The sequence below is a fragment of the Pelodiscus sinensis genome, chromosome 4 (genome assembly GCF_049634645.1).
Source record: "Pelodiscus sinensis isolate JC-2024 chromosome 4, ASM4963464v1, whole genome shotgun sequence".
Lineage (NCBI taxonomy): Eukaryota > Metazoa > Chordata > Testudines > Trionychidae > Pelodiscus > Pelodiscus sinensis.
The window spans coordinates 123,636,940-123,661,771 of record NC_134714.1 but is presented as its reverse complement, the minus strand read 5'-3'; the positions used below and the strand labels follow the sequence as shown (position 1 = coordinate 123,661,771).

The 24,832-nt window shown below is 41.1% G+C and overlaps 1 protein-coding gene across 2 annotated transcripts in view; it reads left to right on the top strand.

The window, feature by feature from the left end:
- PTDSS2 (phosphatidylserine synthase 2) overlaps positions 1–24,832 on the top strand; it is a 61,904-nt gene that overhangs the window by 28,573 nt on the left and 8,499 nt on the right. For both annotated transcript variants that reach the window (XM_075928340.1, XM_006131647.4), the window contains exons 3-10: positions 1,979–2,061; positions 8,685–8,752; positions 11,645–11,779; positions 12,823–12,873; positions 14,416–14,529; positions 17,450–17,568; positions 19,275–19,389; positions 21,510–21,655. In XM_075928340.1, the coding sequence (XP_075784455.1) occupies positions 1,979–2,061; positions 8,685–8,752; positions 11,645–11,779; positions 12,823–12,873; positions 14,416–14,529; positions 17,450–17,568; positions 19,275–19,389; positions 21,510–21,655 (831 nt within the window). The remainder of the gene's footprint in view (positions 1–1,978; positions 2,062–8,684; positions 8,753–11,644; positions 11,780–12,822; positions 12,874–14,415; positions 14,530–17,449; positions 17,569–19,274; positions 19,390–21,509; positions 21,656–24,832) is intronic.

The following is a 24,832-nucleotide window of genomic DNA, read 5'->3' as shown; positions in this document are numbered from 1 at the left end:
CAGCTGGGGTGCTGCTGGGTTGGTCCAGTAGCGCTACTGGAGCAACCCAGCAGCACCCCAGCTGCTCTGCTCCAGGCGTCCCCAAGTCAGCCGCTGCTGAAACTGACCAGCGCTGACTACAGGAAGCCCGAAGCAGAGTTGCTCTGCCCCGGGCTTCCTGGAATCAGCCGCTGATCAGTTTCAGCAGCAGCTGACTTGGGGACGCTTGGGGTTCTTAAGTTGAATCTGTATGTAAGTCAGAACTGGTGGTCAGTTTCAGCAGCGGCTGAATCTGGACGCCAGTTCCGACTTAGATACAGATTCAACTTAAGAACAAACCTACAGTCCCTATCTTGTACGTAACCTGGGGACTGCCTGTATAGTGGCAACTGGAAAATAAATGTGACCATTGGGAAGAATGCTTCGGCCATCTGAGTGTTTTGGGGAAAATGCTGGTGTTGCATAACTTCTTTCAGCTCATTAAAGTTAGAAGGGAATTCTAAAAAAAATCAGCTTCATTCATCTCCAGCTGATATTGCTAATTGGATTTTTTTTTTTTTTTTAAGTAAAGATGTAAATAACTCCAGGTTCCCTTGGAGATGGACCCAGGATAATATGACATGATGGAAACTTAAGATGCTGCCTTGGAGCTCTTAGCTCAGGCCTAAACAAATTATGATAAATATAAGAAATTTGGTGCAAATAAAAAAAAAGTGTAGAGTGATCATTTTAGCTTATGTAACTAGCATGTACACCCTTAATTTCACATGCAAGTTTCATAATTTCAAATGCAAAGGGGGGGGGGCGTGAATCAAATATTCAGAGAATGTAGTTAGATTCTTAGAGAATAGCTAATTGCTTTCTTCACCATTTGAAAAGCTTGGTGGAACCTCTCTGACTATGCTTCTCTAATCCTCTCTAGTTAATTGTAGTGTGCAATCCTCATTTTTTCAGGAAGAATGGCTCTTGCGCAAAAATGGCGCCTACTTAATTATGCAAATGAAGCATGGCAGTATGCTAATCTGCGCTTCATTTACATAGGCTTTTGCGGAAGAGGGAAGCTGTGTAGACATAGCCCAAGAGAATCATCGTCATTTTTTTTTTCTTCAAAGCGCAAGCAACCTAAAACCTGGCATTTCCTAACTTTTGAAGCAATTATAACCTAAAGAATAAAAAGTGCAAACAGATAAACCTCAAGAATGTCCTTTTATTACTTTCTGCATATAGTTCCCTAGTTTTTAAAAGGTAAAAACAAATTCTGTACTTTACAACTACAATAATCTATCATATAATCAGCAGTTTGAAACTGAATCTTTCACATTGACCCAATTGTCTACCATTTGAGCTATAAAACTAAACATGAGCTGGTTGCAGAAGGTTGGTATCTGAAATGGGATTGAGGCCTTGGGCCAAATGACAGATCTCTGGTGTAGTCAGGAAGTGTGGCCTGGCTGTCTTCTTCAACCCCCAATGTGGCTACTCCTGCTGTTTCCTGTAGTTCCAGTGCATTGTGTGTGTTGCTGAATTGGAAGCTGTGTGGGCATGGTCTTCGAATGTTCATGGTCAGCTATTTTAGCTAAAATATTCCTAAGCAACACAAGGGAGAAGGGAAATTATTATTTTCAGTCATTTATCTCTCAGCAAAACTTGCATGAAATTTAATGGGGCAAAAAAACCTCTCTAAATTATAGAAGTTTTAAGAGCTTTTCAGAAAATATAATTCTTTTATAATAGAAATACGCATTGTTAGGAACCCTAACTGTATGGATTTGTATCTGCTTCCCCTTTGACAAAAACTGCGCCAAAAAAAAAAAAAACCCACACCCCACCATACATTTCCAGTGAGATGCATAACTGATCTGTGGAAATTATGCTAGTGTAAAGAGACAAGAAGTTCTAGACTATTAAGGATTTAAACCAAGATTCTTTTTGTCATGATTTTCTTTATTGGAGCGAGGTGTGAAGCAAATACATATTGAGTTTTGTTCTTTATTTTCAGAGGTATTGTTGCCAGCATTTTGGTTTTCTTATGTTTTGGTGTCACTCAAGCTAAAGATGGACCATTTTCAAGACCTCATCCAGGTAATTTAATCCTTTAATTTTTTCGAAGTGTCTAATAAAATGCTAACTCTGTAGCAATAATTTTAGTGTTTTATAAATAGCTTCTAAGTTTAAATGATGTACGTGTTTGTGTTTGTAACTTTATTTCATGGCAAGCTTCCTTTGTATGCAATGTAAATTCATCAACATGATGCAACTACACAGTAATCTTAATCCCACATCTTCTGCCTTATGCTGCGAGAACTCTCCTTTATTTATAGCCAGCAGGTATTTCCAAGACTACTTCACCTATTTTATTATTTGAACACTTAAATGAAATTTGAGATCCTTGCCCTAAACCAGGGGTGTGCAATAATTTTTAATGTGGGGCCACTCCAAGATTGTAGTAAGTGGTCAAGGGCACAAGGACTTGCATGGCAGGTGGGGTGTAGAAGGGAGCTTGGTAAAGAGGACTGAAGTGCAGGAAGGAGTGTGGAGTCTGAGAGTTTGGGTGAAGGAGGGGGTTATGATCTGGGGCACAGGAATGGAGTGCAGGGTCAGGGAGGGGTATGTGTGCAGGATTCTAGCCTGGGGGAGGGGTATAAGAGGGGTTACAGGGTCTAGGAGGGAGTTGTGACCTGGAGGACATGGGAAGAAGAGGATACAGGGGGTTTGGGTGGTGGCCTGGGCAGGTGGTTGTAGGAGAGGGGGTGGGGTGCCAGAGGGCAGGCTGTGACTGAGGGGGAATAACAATCTAGGTGGCTTCCAGCCAGCAGCTCTGTAGGAACCTGAGACTCCCTGCTGGTATGCTGGGTGGCCTGCTCCACATGGCACTGCTTCAACACAGAGGGAAAAGGAGGGAGTGAGGAGAGGAGGAGAAAGTGAAGAGGCTCCATTCACTGCCCCTGCCTTCAGCAAAATTTCTCATCTCCTATTGGCTGGAAACTAGCCAATGGGAGCTGAGGGATTTTACTAGGGGGTGGAGACAGCATGCAAAGCTTTCTGCTCCTTGCTGGGACTGCATAGCAATTAGCAGCTTGCTGCTTAAAGTGGCTGCTGCTCTTTAGTGAGGGTGCTGGCTAGGTAGCCCCAGGCCAAAACTGGCCAGTTAACTGCCTCTTGCTCACTCCTCCCCTAAACATTCCCTCTTTCTGTTGTCTGAAAACAACCCCTTAAAAAGAGAGATTAACAATTATTCTAAACAACATACATATTTACTATGTGCTTTTTAAAATCAGCTAATTGCATGTTATTTGCATATCACATTGCTAGCAAAAAGGCTCACATGGTCCCTAGTTTAGAGAAGGTAATCAAATTGTCCCCTAAAACCCAGATGGAGTGTACTTTTGCTCCTTAATTGACACAGATTTAAACAAAGTACTTTGGTATAGGACTGCTCTTACAAGTAATCTGACAAATTATTCTACTTTGCCTGCAAAATTTCCCAAATTAATCCTGTAAGAATTCAGGGAGTCTTTATAAAACAGCAGAATAAAACTTCTGTGTTGAGTCTGGTGAACTGTGAAAGTAATTAAACTTCTCCTGGCTATTTTTATATTTTGGTAATGATAGATTATAAGAATGGAGATAGTTCTATAGACTTGCATATTAAGCATTTCTCATTGCTCTCAAGTTTAGGTTACAGTTTTCTTTTATTTCATTATAATCTTCCATTCTGGGAATCCTGTTTGTCCTAGGGAGTGGTAGGCAGGTTAAAAAGAATCCTTGGGGAGAGAAAGTTGAAAGTTGTCTTCTGCAAGGAGAAATACAGCAGTGAACTTGAACATTTTTAAGTTTAAAATCTCCCTTTTTGGGCAGCCTACTACATGGCAATTTTTTTTATTCTGTTTATGAAAGATATTGTTACCTTGAAGGACTGCAGGGATGTTCTTGGCCATATGCTGCTTAGAATTTTCAGATCTATAGCCTCTAAAAATGTTTTCTACCTTTTTATAAATGATAGCTCTCCTTCTTTCAAGGGTCTATCATGAAGCTTATAGTTTTGATTCTGGTGAAAATTATCTATGAAACAGGGGTGATTAAGGAAGCTTCTATGTGAATTTGATCATTTGAACAATAGTCCTGTTAATACTCAGACTAATTGATTCCTTTTTAATACTTCACAAATCTGTCAAATAGTTTAAAAACCGCAATCTTGCTGGTTCCATTAGCTCCCTCCCCTAGATTCCCCATTTAGCAAAATCCAAATCTCTCTCTCCTGGCAAAGCATTGACCGTTTACTGAGTTGGGTAGTATTTATAGTCTAGATTCTTGAGGCAAGACACCTTCCTTCACGCTTCTCACTTGTAAGCATTAGAAGGTATTCACTGGAGGGAGCCAACTCTTGTAGCCCTCACTAAAACTATCCTGGAAGTGATTTTTGCTTTACTAATGCACAAAAACAGAAATTCGATATGTATCTGATACTTTGTTCCTTTCTAAAGGTAATGTCAGACTAGTGAGGGTTCACCAAGAGTTGTTGAAGGGGAACTAGCTGTAGGAAGCAGGAAGAAAACCAACTTGCACTGCACAAATGTCATTTCATATTAATGTTTTTCCTTGAGGGGAGATTCTCTGGTATGGTTGTTTTCGTAGTGTTGTGTAACTGAGAAAAAGGACAATGAGTAATTTTGGACAATTCTTATGATTGTTCTTCAAATGCTAGTTGGATAACACTTGAAAATAAAATTATTGATGTTTAACCTTCAGTCTGAGTTGTTTGGAAGTTAGAGTAAAAGCTCTGAACTCCCAGTTATCCAGGTCAGAGCTGCTACCTTATTTGTCCCCAGCATATAAAGTAGGCCATCCTGATAAGCTTTACTTGGCAGTTTTGCTGAAAATAATCACAGCCTCTCACATCTGAAACTATTTTTAAAATAGTGTTAGGAGCAATCTGTTAGGCAACTTTTTTAGCCCTGCAATGGGTTTTATTTGTTCAGTTAGTCTTAAAAAACAGTGCACAAAGTTCGTAGGACTAATATTTGATATTTGTATGTATTGGTTGCAAAGTCTGTGTGTTCTTCTAAAAATCCAGTCTTTGTCCACAGTGAAACACTGATAAGTGACTGATTCGAAATATGTGTACTTGTGTCAAAGTTCCTCCAGTTTCCTTTTTATGTAGAGGTTTTAATGTCTGATTTGTAATATTAGAATATTTTACCTATCCTCACTAGAGCTAAGGACTAAACTTTTTTTTTTTTATGAAGTTGAGAAAATGTCATGCAATAGCTAATTCTTTCCACTTGATAACGTCTGTTATCCTGAAATAGCATTCTGTGCTCTCTTACACAAGAAGCCTCTTATTTTGAAATACATGTGAAATAATGGGCTTCTTATTCTGGCCTCCTGTGAATCTCATTGCATGAGAATTAAAGACAATGCTAGAATAGCAATTTCTTTCAAAATTTAGTGCTGTGTAGATGGCACCAAATTTCAAAATACGCTACGCAATTTGCGAAAACTGCATAGTTTATTTTGAGGTACATGCTACTGTCTAGACGTAACCTTAGAGTCCTGTTTGTCCAGAACCAGTCAGGCCAAATATCCAGGTGTAGTCCTGGAAATATGTGTTTATAGTTCTATATAGTGTGCTAGTGCTCTCAAGAAAATCTCCCAGGAATGATTGGACTTGAGTGTTATCTAATCCCAAATCAAAAGTTCTTTAAATTGCTCCCCATTATGTAAATTAGTGGACATGGTTAGCCAAACATTGCTAGGATGAATTGGTCACATACTACTTGGAGCTTGTTTACCTCCTGTAGTGGATGCTTCATCATAGAGGTGGACTGAGCCGAAACTCTGGATCGTCGTTCACAGCATGGAACTTTCTAAGGCCCTAATCCAAACTCCTGACATATGGAAGAGTTTACCTACAGATTGAACGCTCCCAAGTGTTTAGGTTCAAGGTATCTGGTCTGGCTCTGCTCATTAGAGGAAGTTGACATTCAAGACTAGGGTTTTGATTTTATTAATTTATTTGTGTTGCAGTGGAACCTAGGAGCCTGAGTTATAGACCAGGACCTCATCATGTTAGATGCTGTACAAACATGTAATAAACAGTTGGGGCCCCTACTCTCCTTAGGCCTCATTTCTATGTCCTTCTTGTGGGAAGGTGCCTGTTGATGGAGGGGACGCAAGGGGTAGAACAGAGAGGAACACTTGTATCCAGCTACCTAGAATGAACCATGCTGAAAGGCAGGCACACATCCAAAACTGGTGGTTTATTCTATAATTAGATTTACCAAACCAGTAACAGAAGAGCTTCTGTAACACCGCACTAATTACCAAGAGACCAGACACAGTCTCCATTTGGCATGCCAGTAGTTCATTCCCATCCAGACAAACTGATCTAACATAGTGAGAGGTTACTTTGAAACCCAGTTCACCATATATGAGGTTCTAACCAATTCCAAAAGATCAGACACTTATCTCCTGGTCAATATATTTATATATTCCCCATATATCATGCTGTCAGGCAATCCTTAGTCAACTAACTAGGAATTTATTAATAAAAGAATGGCATTCTCAATTAGAAAATCATGTACTTATAATGGTAGCAGTGATGGAATAATCTCTTAGCTTGTAAAAAGTCTCTCTGTTAACTTTCAAAGATTGGAAGAACTTCGGTCTATTGTTTAAAATACTCCTTTTAGTCCATGGAATTAGAGCAGAGATGAGGCAAAATGGAGATGACGGGTATCTTTTATATCCTCTGCCATGTGCTTGGAAAGTCACTATGCCAAACAATGCCCATAGTTACTTACAAAGATATAGTCAGGGCTTGCATCTCTGCATCATGTGCCCTTCGGTGTTTTGCTGAATCACAGCTTTGACTTCTTTGCTCTCTGAGGCATCTTCAAGAGTTATATAGAGAGTTTTCTTCTTAATGGCCTGTCAATCTTGAATAGTTCATTCATATTGAGCTAACGAGAGCGGTATAAAATGAGGGCAGGGGACTGGACTCGATGACCTCTCAGGGTCCCTTCTAGTCCTAGAATTCTATGAAAATACATTGTCACCCTAAGAATAAACCACATTTGACATGCAAAAGCATAACTTATATTCATATCTTCAGATACAGTGAAGTTAAATGGATTTACTCAGGATAGTCATAGTTGACAGCCTGCAACTTTTCCATTGACACCTTGCATGACATACTTTGTATACCAGTGATAGCAACAATGATACAAACGGTCATCTTCCATCATACATCATCACAACAGTATTTCATAAAAAAGTGTGGGGTTAAAACTTTCTTCTGAAACAGCTGCGTCTTAATAGTTTGCATCGTCTCCATAGATCTTGTAATGTAGTTACTGCTAAACTAGGGATGTTAAATATCGGTTAATTGAATAGTCGATTAACCTTATTGGTTACTTGACTATTCTCTAGTCCCTGGGAGTTGGTCTGGCAGCCAATTCGCTCCAGCCCTACTTCTGAGGAGCCCACTTCCACTCCATGCTGCTACCTCTGCATATGAAAGCCAGCAGTGTGGGGTGTCAGGCAGGAGCTGATCTGTGAGGGGAGCCAGCTTAAAAACCAGCTCCCTTCGCAGCCTGGCAGCCTGCTGCCCTGTGCTGCTACCTCTGACGCAAAGGCGGCAGCATGAGGTGACAGCAACCCCTGTCCAGGGAAGGGGTCTGAGCTCTCAGACCCAGCACAAGCTGGAACTGAGCCAGGCTGCCTTCCTGCCTGGCTCTTAATACACATTAAATGCAGAGTCACAGCAGGGGTAGGTCCCAGACCCAGTGCAAGCTGGGACTAAGCTGGGCTGATGGCTAGTCTGCTAAAAAATTTACTGGCAGGGGAGGAGGTCGAAATTGTGTAGTCTATAGCATTAACCGATAAGTTTTTGCTATTCGATTAATCAACTACATTATTTCATCCCTATGCTAATCCCTTTGCTTTCTTTTCTTAACCTGCTTGTAATACCATTTTAACAGTAAACTTTGAAAAAGCCATATACTCATCTTTAAGAAAATGTAGCATTTCACAGAGAAGAAGATAGGCTTCTAAAAATGAAAACCGCAATCTTGCCTAGTGATCTTAAGTAATTGGGACTGCAATGGGACACTAATTTCAGAGGTGTCCAAAAAGAAGTTTGCCAAGATGTACTAGGAATTGAGTAAAAAGTAAGCTGAAGAGTCAAGTAACTTCAGACAGTGGAGGAGAAGGGATTGGTTCAGTAAGAAACAGGTTTGCTTTTTAGGAGTCATAAAGTGTGGTAGGGAACTTGAGAAATCTTTCATAGGGAAAGTAATGCAAGAGAGATTAAATCCAGGGGTTTTTGAGGGAGAGTAGGCTTTATCTCTTAAATGTGCATTAAAAGTGTAATGACTTGCATTATACATTCTTGTGACCGTTATGAAAATATGTAGATGAGCGTTACCTCACATATGGATTGGTTTGGGAGATAAATGGGAATTCCACAAGTTCTGTGAGTGGATTGATTTAATGGGCCGTTATGAATACTGTCTGAATATACTTCCCACTTGCACTGTTTGAGAAGCTTATTGCTGGAGCTCCTTATTTCACAACTGGGCATTCGTATTTCTTTGTGAAGGGAGGAGCCCTGCTCTGTGTGCTAATTGTGCTACTGATAAACTAACTTCGCCAACTGATATATTATTCCAGAAGCCTTGATAAAATCTTGTTTGTTTCTATAGCTTACTGGAGGTTTTGGCTCTGTGTCAGCGTTGTGTATGAGCTCTTCCTCATCTTTATACTTTTTCAGGTAAGGAATTTAAGAATTGGCTCTTAACAACTGGGGATTTGCTCTGGATATGAAAGTTCTTTTCTGGCATGGAGGAAAGGTGGCAATACTACTTATATTACCCCCTTTCCTATCTCTTCATACCACATCGTTCAAAATCTGAGAGTTGAAAACATCAAGATGCTACCAGAGATGGTGGGAAGGCAGTGGTCCCTGGTGGCTGCATAAGATGACTAGGAGCAGTATATTTGGGGTACATTGGATGTGGTCAAGTTCAGTGGCACCTGGGACTGCAGAGTTGATGTTTTCAAGTCCTTGCTTTAGCATACTGTGTTGTAATCTTGGGCTTACAGTTTGTGGACCTCAAGTGTCTGAACAGTGCTAATGCAGACACACTGCATTGCACAGATCTTCTGAGTCAGGCCTGCAGCTTCTCATATTGCAGTATGCACATGGCTGCAGTCTTGGAGCTTATTCCCAGAAAGGCTATGTCTAAATTACATTCCTCTTCCGAAAGGGGAATGTAAATGAGCCCTATCGAAAATGCAAATGAAGTGCGGATTCATTTGCATAATCGTGTAAGAACGTTTTTCCCTCATTCAGCCTGCCAGTATTTCCTCTTACTTCCCCAAAAATCAGTATCAGAAGCTTTATGAGCAAGAAAGCAGTCAGTAATTATTATCTCTACTGGCTTGTCCAAATTAATTTGTACTACAGTAAACTTCTGATAATCCGGCATCTTTAGGACCCAGGAGGTGCCGGATTCTCAGATATGCCAGAGTGCCAGAAGAGGGGCTATGGGGGTGTGGGGTGGAGGTCAGCGGGGAACTGCGCAGCGTGGGAGAGGGCGGTGCTGTGGGACCAATCCAGCAGCACCCCAGCTACTCTGCCCCCGGCTTCCCCAAGTTGTCCGGTCAGTTTCAGTAGTGGCTGACTTGAGGAAGCTGGGGGCAGAGCAGCTGGGGTGCTGCTGGGTTGGTCCCACAGCGCCGCCCCTCACCTGAGCGGCGCTGCGGGACCAACCCAGCAGTACTCCAGCTGCTCTGCCCCTGGCTTCCCCAATCTGCCACTGGTCAGTTTCACTGGCTGGTGTGAGCTTTCCCAAGTCCACCGCCGCTGAAACTGATCAGCGGCAGACCTGGGGAAGCCAGGGGCAGAGCAGCTCCAATTGTCCGGAGCAGTTCTGGGTTCCAGTTGGTGCCGGACTATTAGGAGTGCCGGACCGCTGGATGCTGGACAATTGGAGTTTTACAGTAATGCCCACTGAGCAAGTCCCCTAGGTCAGGCTTAATATTTTGGTCCGTTCTGACATACTTGCTTATTAGATCTTAACAAAATTCATTCTTCAGGTCTCTTACAAGCTTTCTGCCCCCTTGTATTGGAGATCTTGAGCCTATTTTGTTCCTCCTTTTTAAGTAGCTTGTATCCCCCCCTCCCCTTGGTGCTCGGTTTCCATTCATTCTCATGTCTCCACTAGGTTTCATTATCTTTTTTTTTTTTTCTCAGACCGTATTGTTGCAGCTTGCTATCAATATTTGTGTGCTTCAGTTTGATTGCATATGCTGAGCTATACTGCTGTAGTTTTTCTTTTTTGGATAACAATTTGTTTATAATTGCTTTTCTTTCCTCTGGGTGTGTGTTCTGTCATCTTCTACGTCTGCTCATCCACTGATTTCCAAAGCAGACGTTTACTAGCTATTGACCAATCCTTCAAGTATAAATGAGATATTTATCTTGTAACTATTTGAACATACATTTTTCTTGGACTTAATCCATTCTCTATAGATCAATATTATTGACTCTCCTAAAAGCCGATACAAGTTCATTAGTGTAACAAACGTTTCTGTTGTGTTAATGAGAAATTAGTTCTACTTGATGACTTTATTTTGCGTTACTGCCTTTGGTTATATAGACTTGTTTTTCTTTTCCCCATTACACTTTGCTGGTTTGTTTCCTACTTGTCTGATCGTTAACCTGTCATAACAAGCATTACTCTATTTATCATATTGCTGCTAATGCAAAGCATTGGCTGTGACAGTGTTTCTGATTCTATTACGAAATACTTGTTCATTAGCAAATTCACCACGTGTAATGGGAGTTGTTTGATGGTACATGAACTAATCTTCTTGCTAATGACTTTCCTTCAGTTTCCTCGAAGAGTCCTGTTGTTCATAATACTAGCCTGATCTTAATTTGAAAACTAAATTTTTATTTCTTATTTGATGAGGACTTCTATTAAACTCTGTAACCATAGAATTTAGTTTGATTCTGTCCTTTCAGAAACTGAAGTAACATTTGTGAATGACAGCACCTCTTTGTATATTGTTTAATCTTGTGCTTGAAATCTGCATTTAGCATGAGTAAAGTTAGCTGACATATGAACTATAGCTAGTTTGAAATGCTGCTGGATGTTTCCTATCCTAGGAAACCTGAACCAAAATGAACAGTTGATATGAGGACAATAGATATTGTAGCTCTTGAAGAATGAACTGCCATAAGTTTATGGCTGTTTCCTCCCCCTCCCCGAGGTGATTGGAAAAGGAAAGAGGGTGGGTTATGCTTCAGCTCTTCCGTTATGATATGTGTATGCTTTTTTTTAAAAATGGGGCATGCAAATTCTTTAGTAAATTCAGTGAAATCTGTCTCTAGTTTTCCTAGTCTAGACTGTAGGATTGTATCTTAATACAGTAATTTCAATCTTCTTCAGCACCTGGTACTGAAGGTCACAAGAGCTGAGAGTATAAATTAATAACCATCCTGCCTTCATTTAAGGAGGCTTGGTTATGTGTCTGAAGCATTCTGAAATGTAAATGTAAAAATCATTTGAAGATAGGGAACCGTGAATTAGTATCCTTCAGATTCTCCTGCCTATTATCTACCAATTTCTAACAGATGGATGTGTTAATTCTACAGACTGTACATGATGGCAGACAGTTCATGAAATATATCGATCCAAATTTAGGAGTTGCCTTGCCAGAAAGAGACTATGGTGGAAACTGCCTTATTTATGATCCAGGCAATGAGACTGATCCATTTCACAATGTCTGGGTAAGAAATTGAAATGAAAAAGCCCTTGCCGAGCGAGTCCTGATGTTTTCGTGTGAAATATTGCCTGTTTGATCACTCTAATGTGCAATCTTCTGAATATGTTTTACTGCTGAATCCATAATCTTTTTATGCCTTATCTTTAGTTTTAGACTCTTACTCACCACTTTCCTTTTCCGTTCCCTCTCTTGACATTTAGTATTGATCAGGTCAAGATACATAGCTCTACGTAACCAAATTGAACAACAGCTAAATTATTTTCCCCTTCTCCAAAAGTACTCTTGATGTAAATCCATACCCATTTCTGTGTTCCTACTAGTCAGCTTCTGTTTGCAATTAGAATTTGCTTCTTTAGCTCCTTTTTGCACAAAGCTAGAAGTCTAAATGTTGTTAACGTGCCATAAATTGCACCCTTTTGTATCTTCATCTGAGATTTAAGAAGCCAAATGAATTTTTGTTCCTAATTCCACAAACCAGAGTCACAGAATGTGAAACTATAGGAATTGGTGCCAGTTGTACACGCTGTCCACGCTGTTATAGTGGCTGTGCAGTGGACAAGGTTGGAACTTTAGATCCGCTGCCTGCTTCTCTGCCATGTGAGCTAATGGAGTAACTGATACCAATAGCAAGTTATACTCTAGATGCACCAATAATAGATTGGGATGGGACACCTTTTGCCAGTGGATTTCACATCTATTTGCTGACAGTAGAGCAACGGCGAACTTGGGAAACTTGGTTGTGTTACAGATTCTGGAGAGGAGTGTGCTCTGGTGAGCACAGACTCTTTTGCTGGTCTCCATGGGCCTTCTACTTCAACCTTTACACCCTTCGTAGTTCCATTTCCCCCCTCCTTGGACTTTGCATTTCATTTTATATCACATTACCTGAGTAAGGTGATACATATGGAATTTCCATATATTTCAAATAGTAGCTAAGGCTGTTAAAAAGTTCCATTGCTATATTACCTAGAGAAAAATGGAGGCCTTGAGAATAAATATTCATCTTCTTTGTAACCAAGCAACCTAACTTTTCTGCTTGATTTATAGGACAAACTGGATGGATTTGTTCCTGCTCACTTCCTTGGCTGGTACCTAAAAGTAAGAATTTGTCTCTTCTGTGTTCAGATATTTTCATTAGCGTTGTTCTGCCTTTAAAGCTTGACTGCTTCTGCTTCAATGTTACCAGTGTTCAGAATCAATTATGTTAGTCAGTCATCCGTGAACTAGTTTAAATAAGTGTTTTCATAATAATAAAAGACTTATTTTTTTCTGACTATAGTAGGTCATTTAATTTCTTTTCTGAATAGTGTTCCACTAATAAGTTTCTGTTTCCACAGAGATGATTCATATGAAGGTCAGGTGGATAAAATGAAGAGTATGCAAAACCAAAGTCCTTTATTTTCTCAGCACCCTAAATATTTGAGTGATCTGAATATAAACTGTGGAAAAGATATATACTGTGTAGGCTGTGGAAAAATTATCATTCATCCAGATACATTATATACCAATATAATTACACATGTTAAGCACTTCATAATTTCCAAATAAGCTTCTGGTTCATAACTTAGAAATACTTCGAAGGAGCAATACCTTAGTCTCTGTGATTGTCAGCATGCACGTACCAAACATAGAAGTGCGAGCTGAATTTGTTTATAGCAGAACATGGTCCATACATGGGGTATTGAACATTTAGGTCTAAGTTTGATTCTCTTTTGTTCAAGTGAATTGACTAACAAGTTTTACTTTACTTAGCATTCCTTGTTGATGTTAAATTCTATGTCCTCTCCTGATCAACATCATTCACAGAAGATTAAACTTTAATTATAAGATAGATAATTGTTTTCACTTTACTTCCTACTTCCCATTCAAAAATGCAAAAGTTGATGCTGCTGTATTAATTTGCCGCAAATAGAGAAGAGCTTGCTAACCTATATAAGACTGTTTTGAACATAGCAAAATAATTGGACCTTTTTGAATGTATATGTGGGATATCAGAGGAATATTTGTGTCAGTCTGATACTCCTAGATCTAGACAATTTTCAGAATGAGATTCCTGTTGCATTCATGTAATATTTTCCTTTATAAAAACAAATTTAACCAAAACTTAGTGTAATTACCTAGAAAAGTGAGGATGAAAAGACATAGCGCCAATAATAACAAGGCTTTTATATGAGCTAACATGAGTTAGGGTAGGAAACAGGTTTGTTTTTTACATGTGAAAAATCTAAAACGGCAGTTCCCTCCTGATAGGTGAGAAGTGGGGGCTCTATTCAGATGTGTAGAGGAAGATCAAAGCTGCACCCCATAAATTAAGTGCATCACTGAGACGATCTTGTAGGAAATTTCCATTTAATGCCTCCTAAGCAGGGTCACTTGGAGAGTATGGGTGAACACGGCCATATTGCTGACTTGAGGACAGTTGGCTGCTTTGATAATTGCGTTAAGCAAGCTGGAAGAGTCTTTTCTGAGCAGCCCCAAAACACTGCTGGCTGCTACCACCTTTACCTGGTGGCAGAGGCACACAGTAATAGACTCCTGCATTTGACTTGCATTTCCTTCTGTTACTGTGTCTTGCTTGCCTGCTTTTATACCTTTACAAGGTATTCTCCAACATAACTTTACCTCCTTTTCTTCTTTTAGACACTAATGATTCGGGACTGGTGGATGTGTATGATCATCAGTGTAATGTTTGAATTTCTGGAGTATAGTCTGGAACATCAGCTTCCAAACTTCAGTGAATGTTGGTGGGATCATGTATGTACTGCATTCTGTATACCTTCAGTGCTGAAAACGACTTGATTAGCTCACCTATCTGTGGCCCAAATAGACATGTCAATCTAGTGATACTGTTCTCTGGCATTGGATTGATGTAGCTGGTGAGCATACATGTACCACCTCTCAGATGTAAACTTATTCAGCTGTGTATTATGCACATGCAGGTGATTGTTGAGTTTAGCTCAGCACCCACTTCCCCTTTCTTTAACAGATTAAAACTGTGTTTGTTATTTAGTACAAAATCCTTTCCTTGTTTTAGAATTGCCCAACTATCAGTAAATGTATAAATACCTTTACTGAGAAACATTTTGTGGCTTTCATTCTGTGGAATGGTAGCCTTATTGTACACAATTACGTGCTCATTCATATTTCTTTGTTCCTGCATATGTTGTATATTTCACATGAATGTGTTCTCAGTGTATACCCTTCTTTAGATACATCTTTCTGACAACAGTATAAATCACAATATTTCAAAATTGAGGAATCCAGAAAAGGTTTCTGTTCATTTGACAACAAACATAGGTACTTTTCAGATGACTTTAAATTAAATTAAATTAATGGAGATTGCCTATCTCCTAGAGCTGGAAGAGACCTGAAGGTCATCGAATCCTTCACAGCAGGACCAAGTACCATCCCTGACAAACTTTTGCTCCAAATCCCTAAATGGCCTCCATAAGGATTGAACTCACAAGCCTGGGTTTAGCAGGCCACTGCTCAAACCACTGAGCTATCCCTTGCTGCAGTAAATTAAAATCTTATCTTAACCAGGTCCCATCTGTTGCTCAAATTAGAAAGTCTTCCCAGTGCTATTTTAAAAATTTAGTTTTGCAGCATAGATGAGACTGTACAATGTCTCAATTATGCAGACCTCCAAGAGATGGCTTAAGGATTCATAACACTTCGATTTTAAAACCAGATGGCACTAATGTAATTTAGTCTGGCCTAAGGATGTTAAATATTGGTTAATTTACTAGTCAAGTAGTCGATGGAATTTCCATTGACTAGTCGATAGGCACGTCTTCATTCCGCCTTTGGAATGTACAAGAGTCCCTGCTCTTGTGTGGGGACTGCTCATTGCACAGCAGTCCACTGATGCTGTTGGCCTCTCGGCACCATTCTCCGACTCTCCACAAGCCGAGACGTGGCGGGGCAAATCTCCAGGGTCTAAGAAGGATAAGCCCAAGAGGCAAATACTGTTGGCCCTTCTGGTGCAGCACAGCAGAACCCTCTACCTGTGGCTCCCCTCTTGCCTCTGCAGTACCTTTACAGAGTGGCATTGAACAACTCCAGGTGCCATTGACATTGGAGGCCTTTCAGGTGGCCTTTGTAAGTGTGAAAGGAGCTGAAACCCTCCGACTTACGTCCTCAGCCCTCATTTACAACGACACACAACACCTATTGTAAATGAGAGTTCGAGGTACGACACCCCCAGAAACCAATCACGTTGCAAGTCAGGGGCTGCCTATATCTCTCTTCAGCCCACTGGCAGCCCTCCCATAGCTGCTCTCAAGCCCATTACAAGCCGACTAGTCACTGATGCCTGCACTGCAGGTCCCCAGGTTATCGGAACCATTCCCATCGCTCCTCCGCATGCTGGGTGTTGGCACCAGTGGCCTGTGTGTGGTACTGCACTGACACCAGCTCTCATTTATGGTTGCCCAGCACTGCGCGCTTTGTCGGCCTGTCCTCGGACCAAGCCTCGATGCCTCTCGCTCAAGCACCTCATCGGACACCCTCGAAACCACAGATGGATTTCCAGATTGTTCAGTGGCCACAGGCCTGGCCAATCCAATAGTATCCTTGGAGCCTATGGGGAGTTCCCTGTGCTGTCCCAGACACCATGCTCAGTAGCCAGCATGTCTGTGGCATTGGCAGCATCCTCCACTAAGCGCCCTCTGGTATCAGAAGTCTCAAGGGCTGCCACCCTGCAAGTGGAACAAGAGTTGGAGGTGCACAGCCTTCAGCCTTTTCGGGTCCTAAAGAGGTCCTTCCGATGCAGGCCTCTTTCTCCTCCTCCTCCTCACCTGATGCAGCCATTGTGGGGTACCCTCCAGAGGTCCCCAGGGATGACACACGGCCCCATCAAGAATTCCTAAAGAGGTGGCCACCAACCTGAACCTTCAGGTGGAGGAACTCAACGGGCCGGAGTATACCCTCTTTGGGGTGCTAGGACAGGCAGCCCCTGCCAGAGTGGCCTTACCCCTCCACAACAGGGTGGCCATGATTGCTACTGCCCTATGCCAAACACACATCTCTATTCCCCCCATTTCCAAGCAGATGAAATGCAAATACTTTGTTCCTGCCAAGGGGCATGGGTGTTTCTATTCTGTCCTAACTCCCAGTTTCCTGGTTGTGAAGGCCATCGGCCCAGGGGAAACCCAGAAAATAAAGACTTGAGGAGACTTGGATTTATTCGGGTACAAAATTTATTCATCCTCCAGTCTTCAATTCTGGGTGGAAGATGGACCTGAGCAACACATCTTGAAGAACAGCAGTTATGAAAACAGTTAATTGTCCTTTCCAGCACCCTATGTTCTTTAAGACATTTCCACCAGAGAGGGGACGTGTAGAGCCACAACCACATTGAGCAACGGGAGATCATTTTACAGTAATAGGACAGATGATAAGAATGTTTACTATTCTCCCTGCGTAAAAATCTGGTGCCCATCAAATATGTATTTAGGCAGCAAGGCTGGCAGGAAGTGAGAGGCCTGTGTCCTAAGAATCTTAGGATTGGATGAACTAGCTATTCCTTTTTTTCAATGAAAACACATACCGGCACGTAACAGTGTGAGCATTTCCCTTTTACAATTGTCACTAAATAATTAAGCTTAAGTGTGTGTGTGTGTGTGTGTGTGTGGTTCTCCTGCTTAAAATACTTTTCTTCCCCCCCTTTTAGTGGATAATGGACGTAATCCTATGCAATGGATTTGGGATTTATTGTGGAATGAAGACTTTGGGATGGCTTTCTTTGAAAACATATAAATGGCAAGGACTTTGGAACATTCCTACCTACAAGTATGCTACTTTTAGAAGTCTTCTGTAACCAAAAGTAGCAGAACTCAAATGAGTTTGGGGATTTTATTTCAAACTAGAGGATTTACCCAGTCTTGCTTGGGTACTTGTGTGGGGAGGGGGGGTCAGGGCGGAGTGTGGGGGCCAGGGCAGGATGTTGGGGGTGGGGGTGGGACTCCGGGTAAGGTATGGTGGGTGCAAGAGTCAGCGTAGGAGGTTGAGCATGGGGGAAGGCTCAGAAGAGGGGATTGTGTTAGGGGAGTAGCCCAAGCTAGCAGGGCAGCAGTTCCCCTGGGATGGCAGGAACTCTGCTGTCCCCTGGGGCTGGCTGGAGTGTCTGGGGCTGCCAGGTACAGTGGCTGGCAACAGCCAGAGCCATGCTCCCAACTGGTCTCTGTTCCTGATGCGGCTGCCCCCCGTGGTCATTTGTCAGCATGACAGTCACTGCTAGCAGACCCCTCCTTTTCAGTTTGATTAGAGATAATCAAATTCTAGGCACGTCCCATTGTCCTTGCACAGCCAAAGCCTGACCTTGCTTCAAGTTATGATAAGAGGAAGCTGCCTACTAAATTTGGTGGTCCTAGCTCTTATAATTTAGGAGTTCTTGAACAAACAGACTCAGAAAGACAGATGCACATAAAAGCGCTCTCAAACATATAGTAGACTAGCAAATTTACCCACCTTTGCTTGGGTCAAGGAGGGGCTATGGGCAGGGGATTGTGGGTGTGGGGAATGCAGGAGTCAGGACACGGGCTTGGAGATGATTGAGGGCTCAGGGCCAGGGTGCTGGGAGTATGGGCATGTAGGAGTCACTGTTGGAGGGGAGGAGGGGCTCAGGGCAAGGGATTGGGAAGTGTGGGATAGCTAAGGAGAGGGGGTATCCACTGCCGCTGCCCCCCCTCCCCTCCCAATTTGTACAGAAAGATTCCTGGCTCTTCCCCATCATCTAACCATCTAAATTATGCATTGTGGTTGTGTCACTGAAAAGTGTATTCAGTGAAGATTGAAGCATATGCAATAATAGTGGGTTATTTTGTGACCGCTGACACGGAGTTAAATATTAATGGAGACTTTGTTTCATGTAGTGACTTGAATTTCTGAAAATTCATCATTCCATAATGGCATCTTCCATGTTGCCATTTCTAGATTTCACATTGAGTTGTGTGGAAATCACGCATGTTTATAAATCAAGCTGAAATAAATACAGACAGGAACTACAGAATTTCTTATCTGAGGATAGAAAATATTTTTGTGAGTAAGGGTGTCCTTTAATTTAGTTGTGTCCAGATCAAGAACATTAAAAGCTTCAGTATAGTTACACCATTATTCCTTCAACTCCTGTGTTTTAAAAATATCTTTTGATAATTGTCTCTAATGTGCTACTGGTATAGAATTAGGTTTGTGGAGGCTGCTCTTACTTGATGAACCTAGGATAAAAGCTACCTACTTAATGTAGATTTAGATTTGTAAAAATTAAATTTATATGTGTTTAATGGGCTTTTAAATAGGAGTACATTGATTCCCTGCAGCTTTCATTTAAACATGAGTATAATACAGGGTGAATAGAAGTCCCCTAGCTAAGTGCAGAAAAGCTTAGTGGCTTGAAATGATGCCTGATTTTAAACAATTTAAAAATGTGTTTATAAAGAATGAATATTTTCTGTTTCTTAAATCTGGTGTAAGAGTGATGTGTGATGGCTCTCTTTCAGAGGTAAAATAAAGAGAATCGCTTTCCAGTTCACACCCTATAGCTGGGTCAAATTCGAGTGGAAGCCAGCATCCAGCCTGCGCAGATGGCTAGCAGTTTGTGGCATCATCTTTGTAGTAAGGAAACTTCTCTTTAAACTTAAGTGATAAAATTACTTGTTTACCACAGTCATAGATGTGTTAATAGTATTTTTGGTTTTGATTTCTGCCAATTCTAGCTGTAATATATGTGGCACCCTGGAATTGGGACTGTCTATCTTTCTGTCTCTAAATTGGTTTTCAAAAATATTTTTAATCTTGAATGCTATATCTCATAAGTAGTTTAACATGCAGGCTAATCATCATTAAATTAATAAATTCTGCTGCCCAAAATTCAGATTTTGTATGAAAATATCCTTATTGTTCCCCATTTACAGACAAGTTGGAGAGAGCTCCAAACCAGAACCTTGGAGCTCAGCACTTCAGGCTCTGGGCAGTATGCATCTAGAGCACAGTGTTTGGGCTCAATACTTTCGAACTAAAATATCAACTAAAAAAAGACAACCAAAGAATTTGATGATCATACTGGACACTCAGTTTTGTCTGGCTCTGCTTACTAGTGTGACTAAAAACATGATGGTTCTGAGAGCTATATAAATATATATCTAGTGTAAACAGAGAAGTGCCAAAATTCAGCAGACTGAAATGCTTTTGATTTTTTTCTCTAGATACTGTATTGATTGTTTGCATGATGCTATTATAGAATACTAGAACTGGATGGGACCTCGAGAGGTCATGAAGTCCAGTCCCCTGCCTTCACGGCAGGACCAAGCATCATCCAGCTCTATACATGTAATCTGTACATTTAATAAGCAGAGTGTTCTAACAGCTACGTACTCACTCTGCAAATTAGTTAAGGATGAATGATTGCTATGAAAATCTGATGGCCTTTTTAGCTGAAGGGTCATCTAGCATATTTTTCTAATACAATTTGTTTTGTGGGATGTCTTAGATTGACATGTATTCTAAATTCACACTTACTGGAAAAGATAAATTACAGGTTTGTGAAACTGTCCTTTTGGAGCAAGTGATAGTTGTAATTAACAACTTGTGGGCACACCTACAACATATGTTGGGCACTTTGCAAACACATAGATGCTAATCAATTTGAATAAAAATTCAGACTACCAAACTTTCTATAATGTAAAATTTGTCTTATATGTTAGATTCATAAACTACAACTGCTTTGTGCCAATAATACAATTTTTATGGGCATTGAAATAAACAGCAATGTTAATTAAAACAGTCTGCATATCTATGAAGAGATCCTTGCACCCAGCATAAAAGTAACTTACATGCACAGTAGAAAGATCTAACCATTAGTTAGCAGTGCCTATTGCCAAATACAAAGAAGCTGTCAAGTTCATGTTAGCCATAGGCAAACTCAAGTCATAGTGATTGATTCTCTTGGCAAAAACAGCTTGCATCTGATTTGCAACTGTTAAACTAGCTCCATCTTGTTGATTCCATTCATAACTTGCTAACATTTTTCATTATATATAGTCTAGAGCAAGAAACATCCTTCAATCCAGTTAATCTACCATAATAAACATAACTGAAATTACTGCTGCTCTCACTTTTAAACTTCAGTTCATCTACAAACTCACTAAGTAAATATTTAATTACAGCTGCTCAATGAGGTCTTGTCAGTGAGACTTATGTAATTATTGCCCAAAACTGGATCTTGTGCCTGTTTCCTGATATTTTGTGTCTCTAAAATTAGACTCCTCGGTGGCCATTGGAAGGACAACATTTATGCTTTTAGGACTCATTCATTTTAGAACTATCGCTACTTAAAATCCCCAGATAAACTTGGCTACAACTAAAGATAAGGTCACTGCCATACTTCATTGATGCCTCACCATGTGCCTTAGAAAAACATTATTTTAAAAAAAAAATTCCAGTTGCTTCTATGAGCTCCACCCCATAAAACTCTGTAATGTTCTTACGGCACATGACAAGTGCTCATATCTTGATGGAGGGTAGAGTATGTGAGCTGGGACATAGTAAAATATTGTGGAACTGTGTCAGCAGGGGGTGAGGGCTGCTCCGGCCCACCCCTGTTCAGTCCATTAACCGGTTAAACTTCAAATTTAACTGGTTAATTAATTAAATGGGATTTTACATGCCTAGGTTGGCCCTGGCTTTACTCACTGACCCTTTTTTAATTGTAATAATTTAATGGGCTTTTTCTTCAGTTTTTATTGGCAGAGCTGAACACGTTTTACTTAAAGTTTGTCCTGTGGATGCCACCTGAACACTACTTGGTCCTGTTACGACTTGTCTTCTTTGTCAACGTGGGAGGTGTGGGCATGAGGGAGATCTACGACTTCATGGATGACCCGTAAGCCAGTCCTCATCTATACAGTGTCAAGCTTCAAGCACTTTCTTTTTAGCCTTGCTGCAGCTTGTTGGTGAAAGCACAGTAGAAGTGAATCAGTCTGTTGGGGCAAAAACCCCTGCACTTGCTTTATTTTCCAATATTTACCTTGAATGTAAAACATATCCCCTCTTGTAGGCTACATGTGGTGATAGCAGGGGTCAGTGTAGAACTTTTTACATATGCAGTATTAAATTTCATTTTTTCTTGAACAAAAAAATTACTATATTATTTGAGAATGTTCTATAAACATTTAAATGATCTAGATCACTATTGGGTTTTTGTGTCTGGGAACACTGAACTCCTCTTTCACATTTACAAGCCTGGTGCTACAGTATTAAGATTTAGCTTCTAAGGACTGCATGGTGTAGCCCTAAACCCTTTCTCTGAAAGATGCTTCTTTCTTAAGCTATTTTCCAACATTTTTCTGGTCCTCTGGAGCTTTTGCGGCACCGTCTTGCAAATTGGAGGACCCTCTTGTGATGCTTTTTAGGGCAAAGAACCCTTTCCCCCACAACAGTGCATATACTAGGCACTCTGTCAGATTGCTCCTATTTAAGCATCTTATTTGACCTTGCTGCTTTTGTTCTTTCTGCACACTGTAAGATCTGAGAGTGCTTAGTTCTCAAGTTCAGTTTTTCTGTTAATTTACAGTGGTAATGTCACACATTGGCTGACCCCGCTTCTTAAGGCTGACACTACCTCTGGATTCAAGGGATGCTCGTTGTCTGTCACTGACCAACACAAAAAGTGTCTGTGTTCAGAATTCAGGGTTTCAGCACTCTGAAGATCAGTTTCACTTGCAAGGCTTTGACTCGTATAACTGGAAAGAAGGGTCACTCAGATTATTTAGTCGGATTTAAGGACGTTCCCCAGTGTCCCCTGGTGTTGGACCTACTGGTTTGGGACATGCCTCCACCTCAAAGGTAAGACGAGGTCTCTACCTCTTATTGGTGAGTTCCTCTCCTTAGCAGCACACCCCATCTTCTGCTCCCTGTGTTTCAGTTGAGAAAGCAACTCCTTTGCCCTCTGTTCAACTACATGGCATAACATTGAGACTTAGGAGAATCATCAGTCACCAGTGTCTCATTGCTGAGTCAGCATGTTGCCATTCTTTCAGTGAGCTGAGTCGCATAAATGAGGAATTCATTTAGTGAGCAAACTCATCCCAAGTATCATATCAACGCCACCATCTGTGCCTATCTTTTTGTTTCACTTGGTAGGTCAGGTGACCACTGTTGGCACATTTGAGATTCAGTTCTTCTGATTCATCAGCAGACCTAACCTCCGTAGGATCTTTAGGGAAGGCTGAGGAATCTAATGCCACTGGTATCTCATTAATATCCTCTGTCTGTTTCTTTAGTTCCTCCCCTGCCATCACACCAGAGATGACAGTCTGCTCTCTTTTCCCCCGCCTCTCTTGGTGTTTGTTTCACTCCAAATCACCTTGAGTCAAGAACCTTTGGTTGAAGTCTTCCAGTTTTGGACTGTAAGAAGTAGCTGTTGATGAAGAACGGGCTGTTCTGGATACTTACTTCCTAGGGTACACTCCAAACACATCCATCTGTTCCTTTTGAAAACCCTCTTAACTCTCGAAAAAAAAAAGAAAGCCTAGGATGTTCCATTGCCCACCTGTTGCCTAAATCAGCATCAAGATGCCTTATTCCTAGGTGACAAAATTGTTGCAGAGCTAGCCAAAGATCTAACCAGCTTCCATAATGCTATAGCATTCAGCATAGGGTGCAATAAAGCTGAACAAAAAATATTCATCTTCTCTTCTGATTCAGGATCATTTGTGATCTTTTCAACAATTTAGTGTCTGTGTCTCTGGAACTTTCTGGTCTTCCTAATAGAGCATCTACAATTTGCATTAATGGGCCATGAGACTTTCCAATATCCCACATATCTCATCATAATTGGAGGATTGCCATAGTTAAGAGCAGAAAAGCTCTGAATCCAGAAGGATTCTACTGTGGTGTGGTCTTATCTGTTAGAATGTAATTCCAGATGCCATCACCTTTCTGTATCTTCCTGTCTCAGCTGTCAGGCCTTCTCCAGAAAGCCTGGAGTACTGCCCTGGATTTTATTCTTGGTCCTCAAGCAGAAGAGTGATTTCCTTTCAAATTCTTTACCAAACAAAGAGCCTGTAATTCGATTGTGTTCCTTCAACACTCTGAGCGTGGCCCTTGCATCAGTGGTCACCTGGGATTCTTAGGTCTCTCATATAAGCAAAGTTCCTGAATAATGGCTTTATAATCAAAGCATATGAAAATAGCCAGCTTTCTGCTTTGCTCATGTAGTCTCCTAGATCGGAACCAGGTTCTTGAAATACTTTGTTTCTCTCTCTCTCCCCATTTGTTAGACCATATTTCCATCTTAGCCTATTTACCGCTAGTCTCATCAGGCAATACCTTATACTTCAGCTCCAAAGTCCCATTTTTCTAGAGTCAGGAGACTTTTCGAAACTGAAGGATATCTTTCCAAATCCATCTGCATCAACAGTAATTTTTGCTCCATTTACCCGATTTTGTTTTCCCCAATATACTTGGGCCATTCTGCCTAACTTGAGACACAGTGGTGGTGTCAACCTTTTGGTCTCAAGGGAGCATGATAGTTTTGATTGGATTTACCTGAGTAAAGGGGGTGAGCCAGAGGTGGGCAGCCTGAGGCCTGCAGGACACATACAGCCCATCAGGGTTCTACGTGTGGCCCATGAGCAGGGTTGCCCGATTCCAATGCTTTCTATCCATGTAGTGGCTTTCCTACCAGTATTACTCAAATGACATTCAAATAAAGCGAGGTGTGTGCTGATTACACATAACATTGACTGTGAGAGCTGTGTGCTTCCTCTGCATTCAGTAAAAGCTCTGTAACTGTTCAGTCGGCACACCTTACGCACACCCTACAAATTCTAGATATGCAAGTGCAGTTAGCAAAACTGCCCCATCCCAGGAGACCATCTTGATTACAACAAACTTGCGGCTGACTAAGATGGAGGAGGGCCACTTATGCCGCCCGCTCACTTGCCTGGGTTGCCCATCACTGGGGTAGGCTGTTCTAGGATAGATTCCCCTTCCCTATACAGCCACCAACTGCAGCCCAGGGGAGGGGAAAATGGAAAGCTGTGAATGAACATCTAGT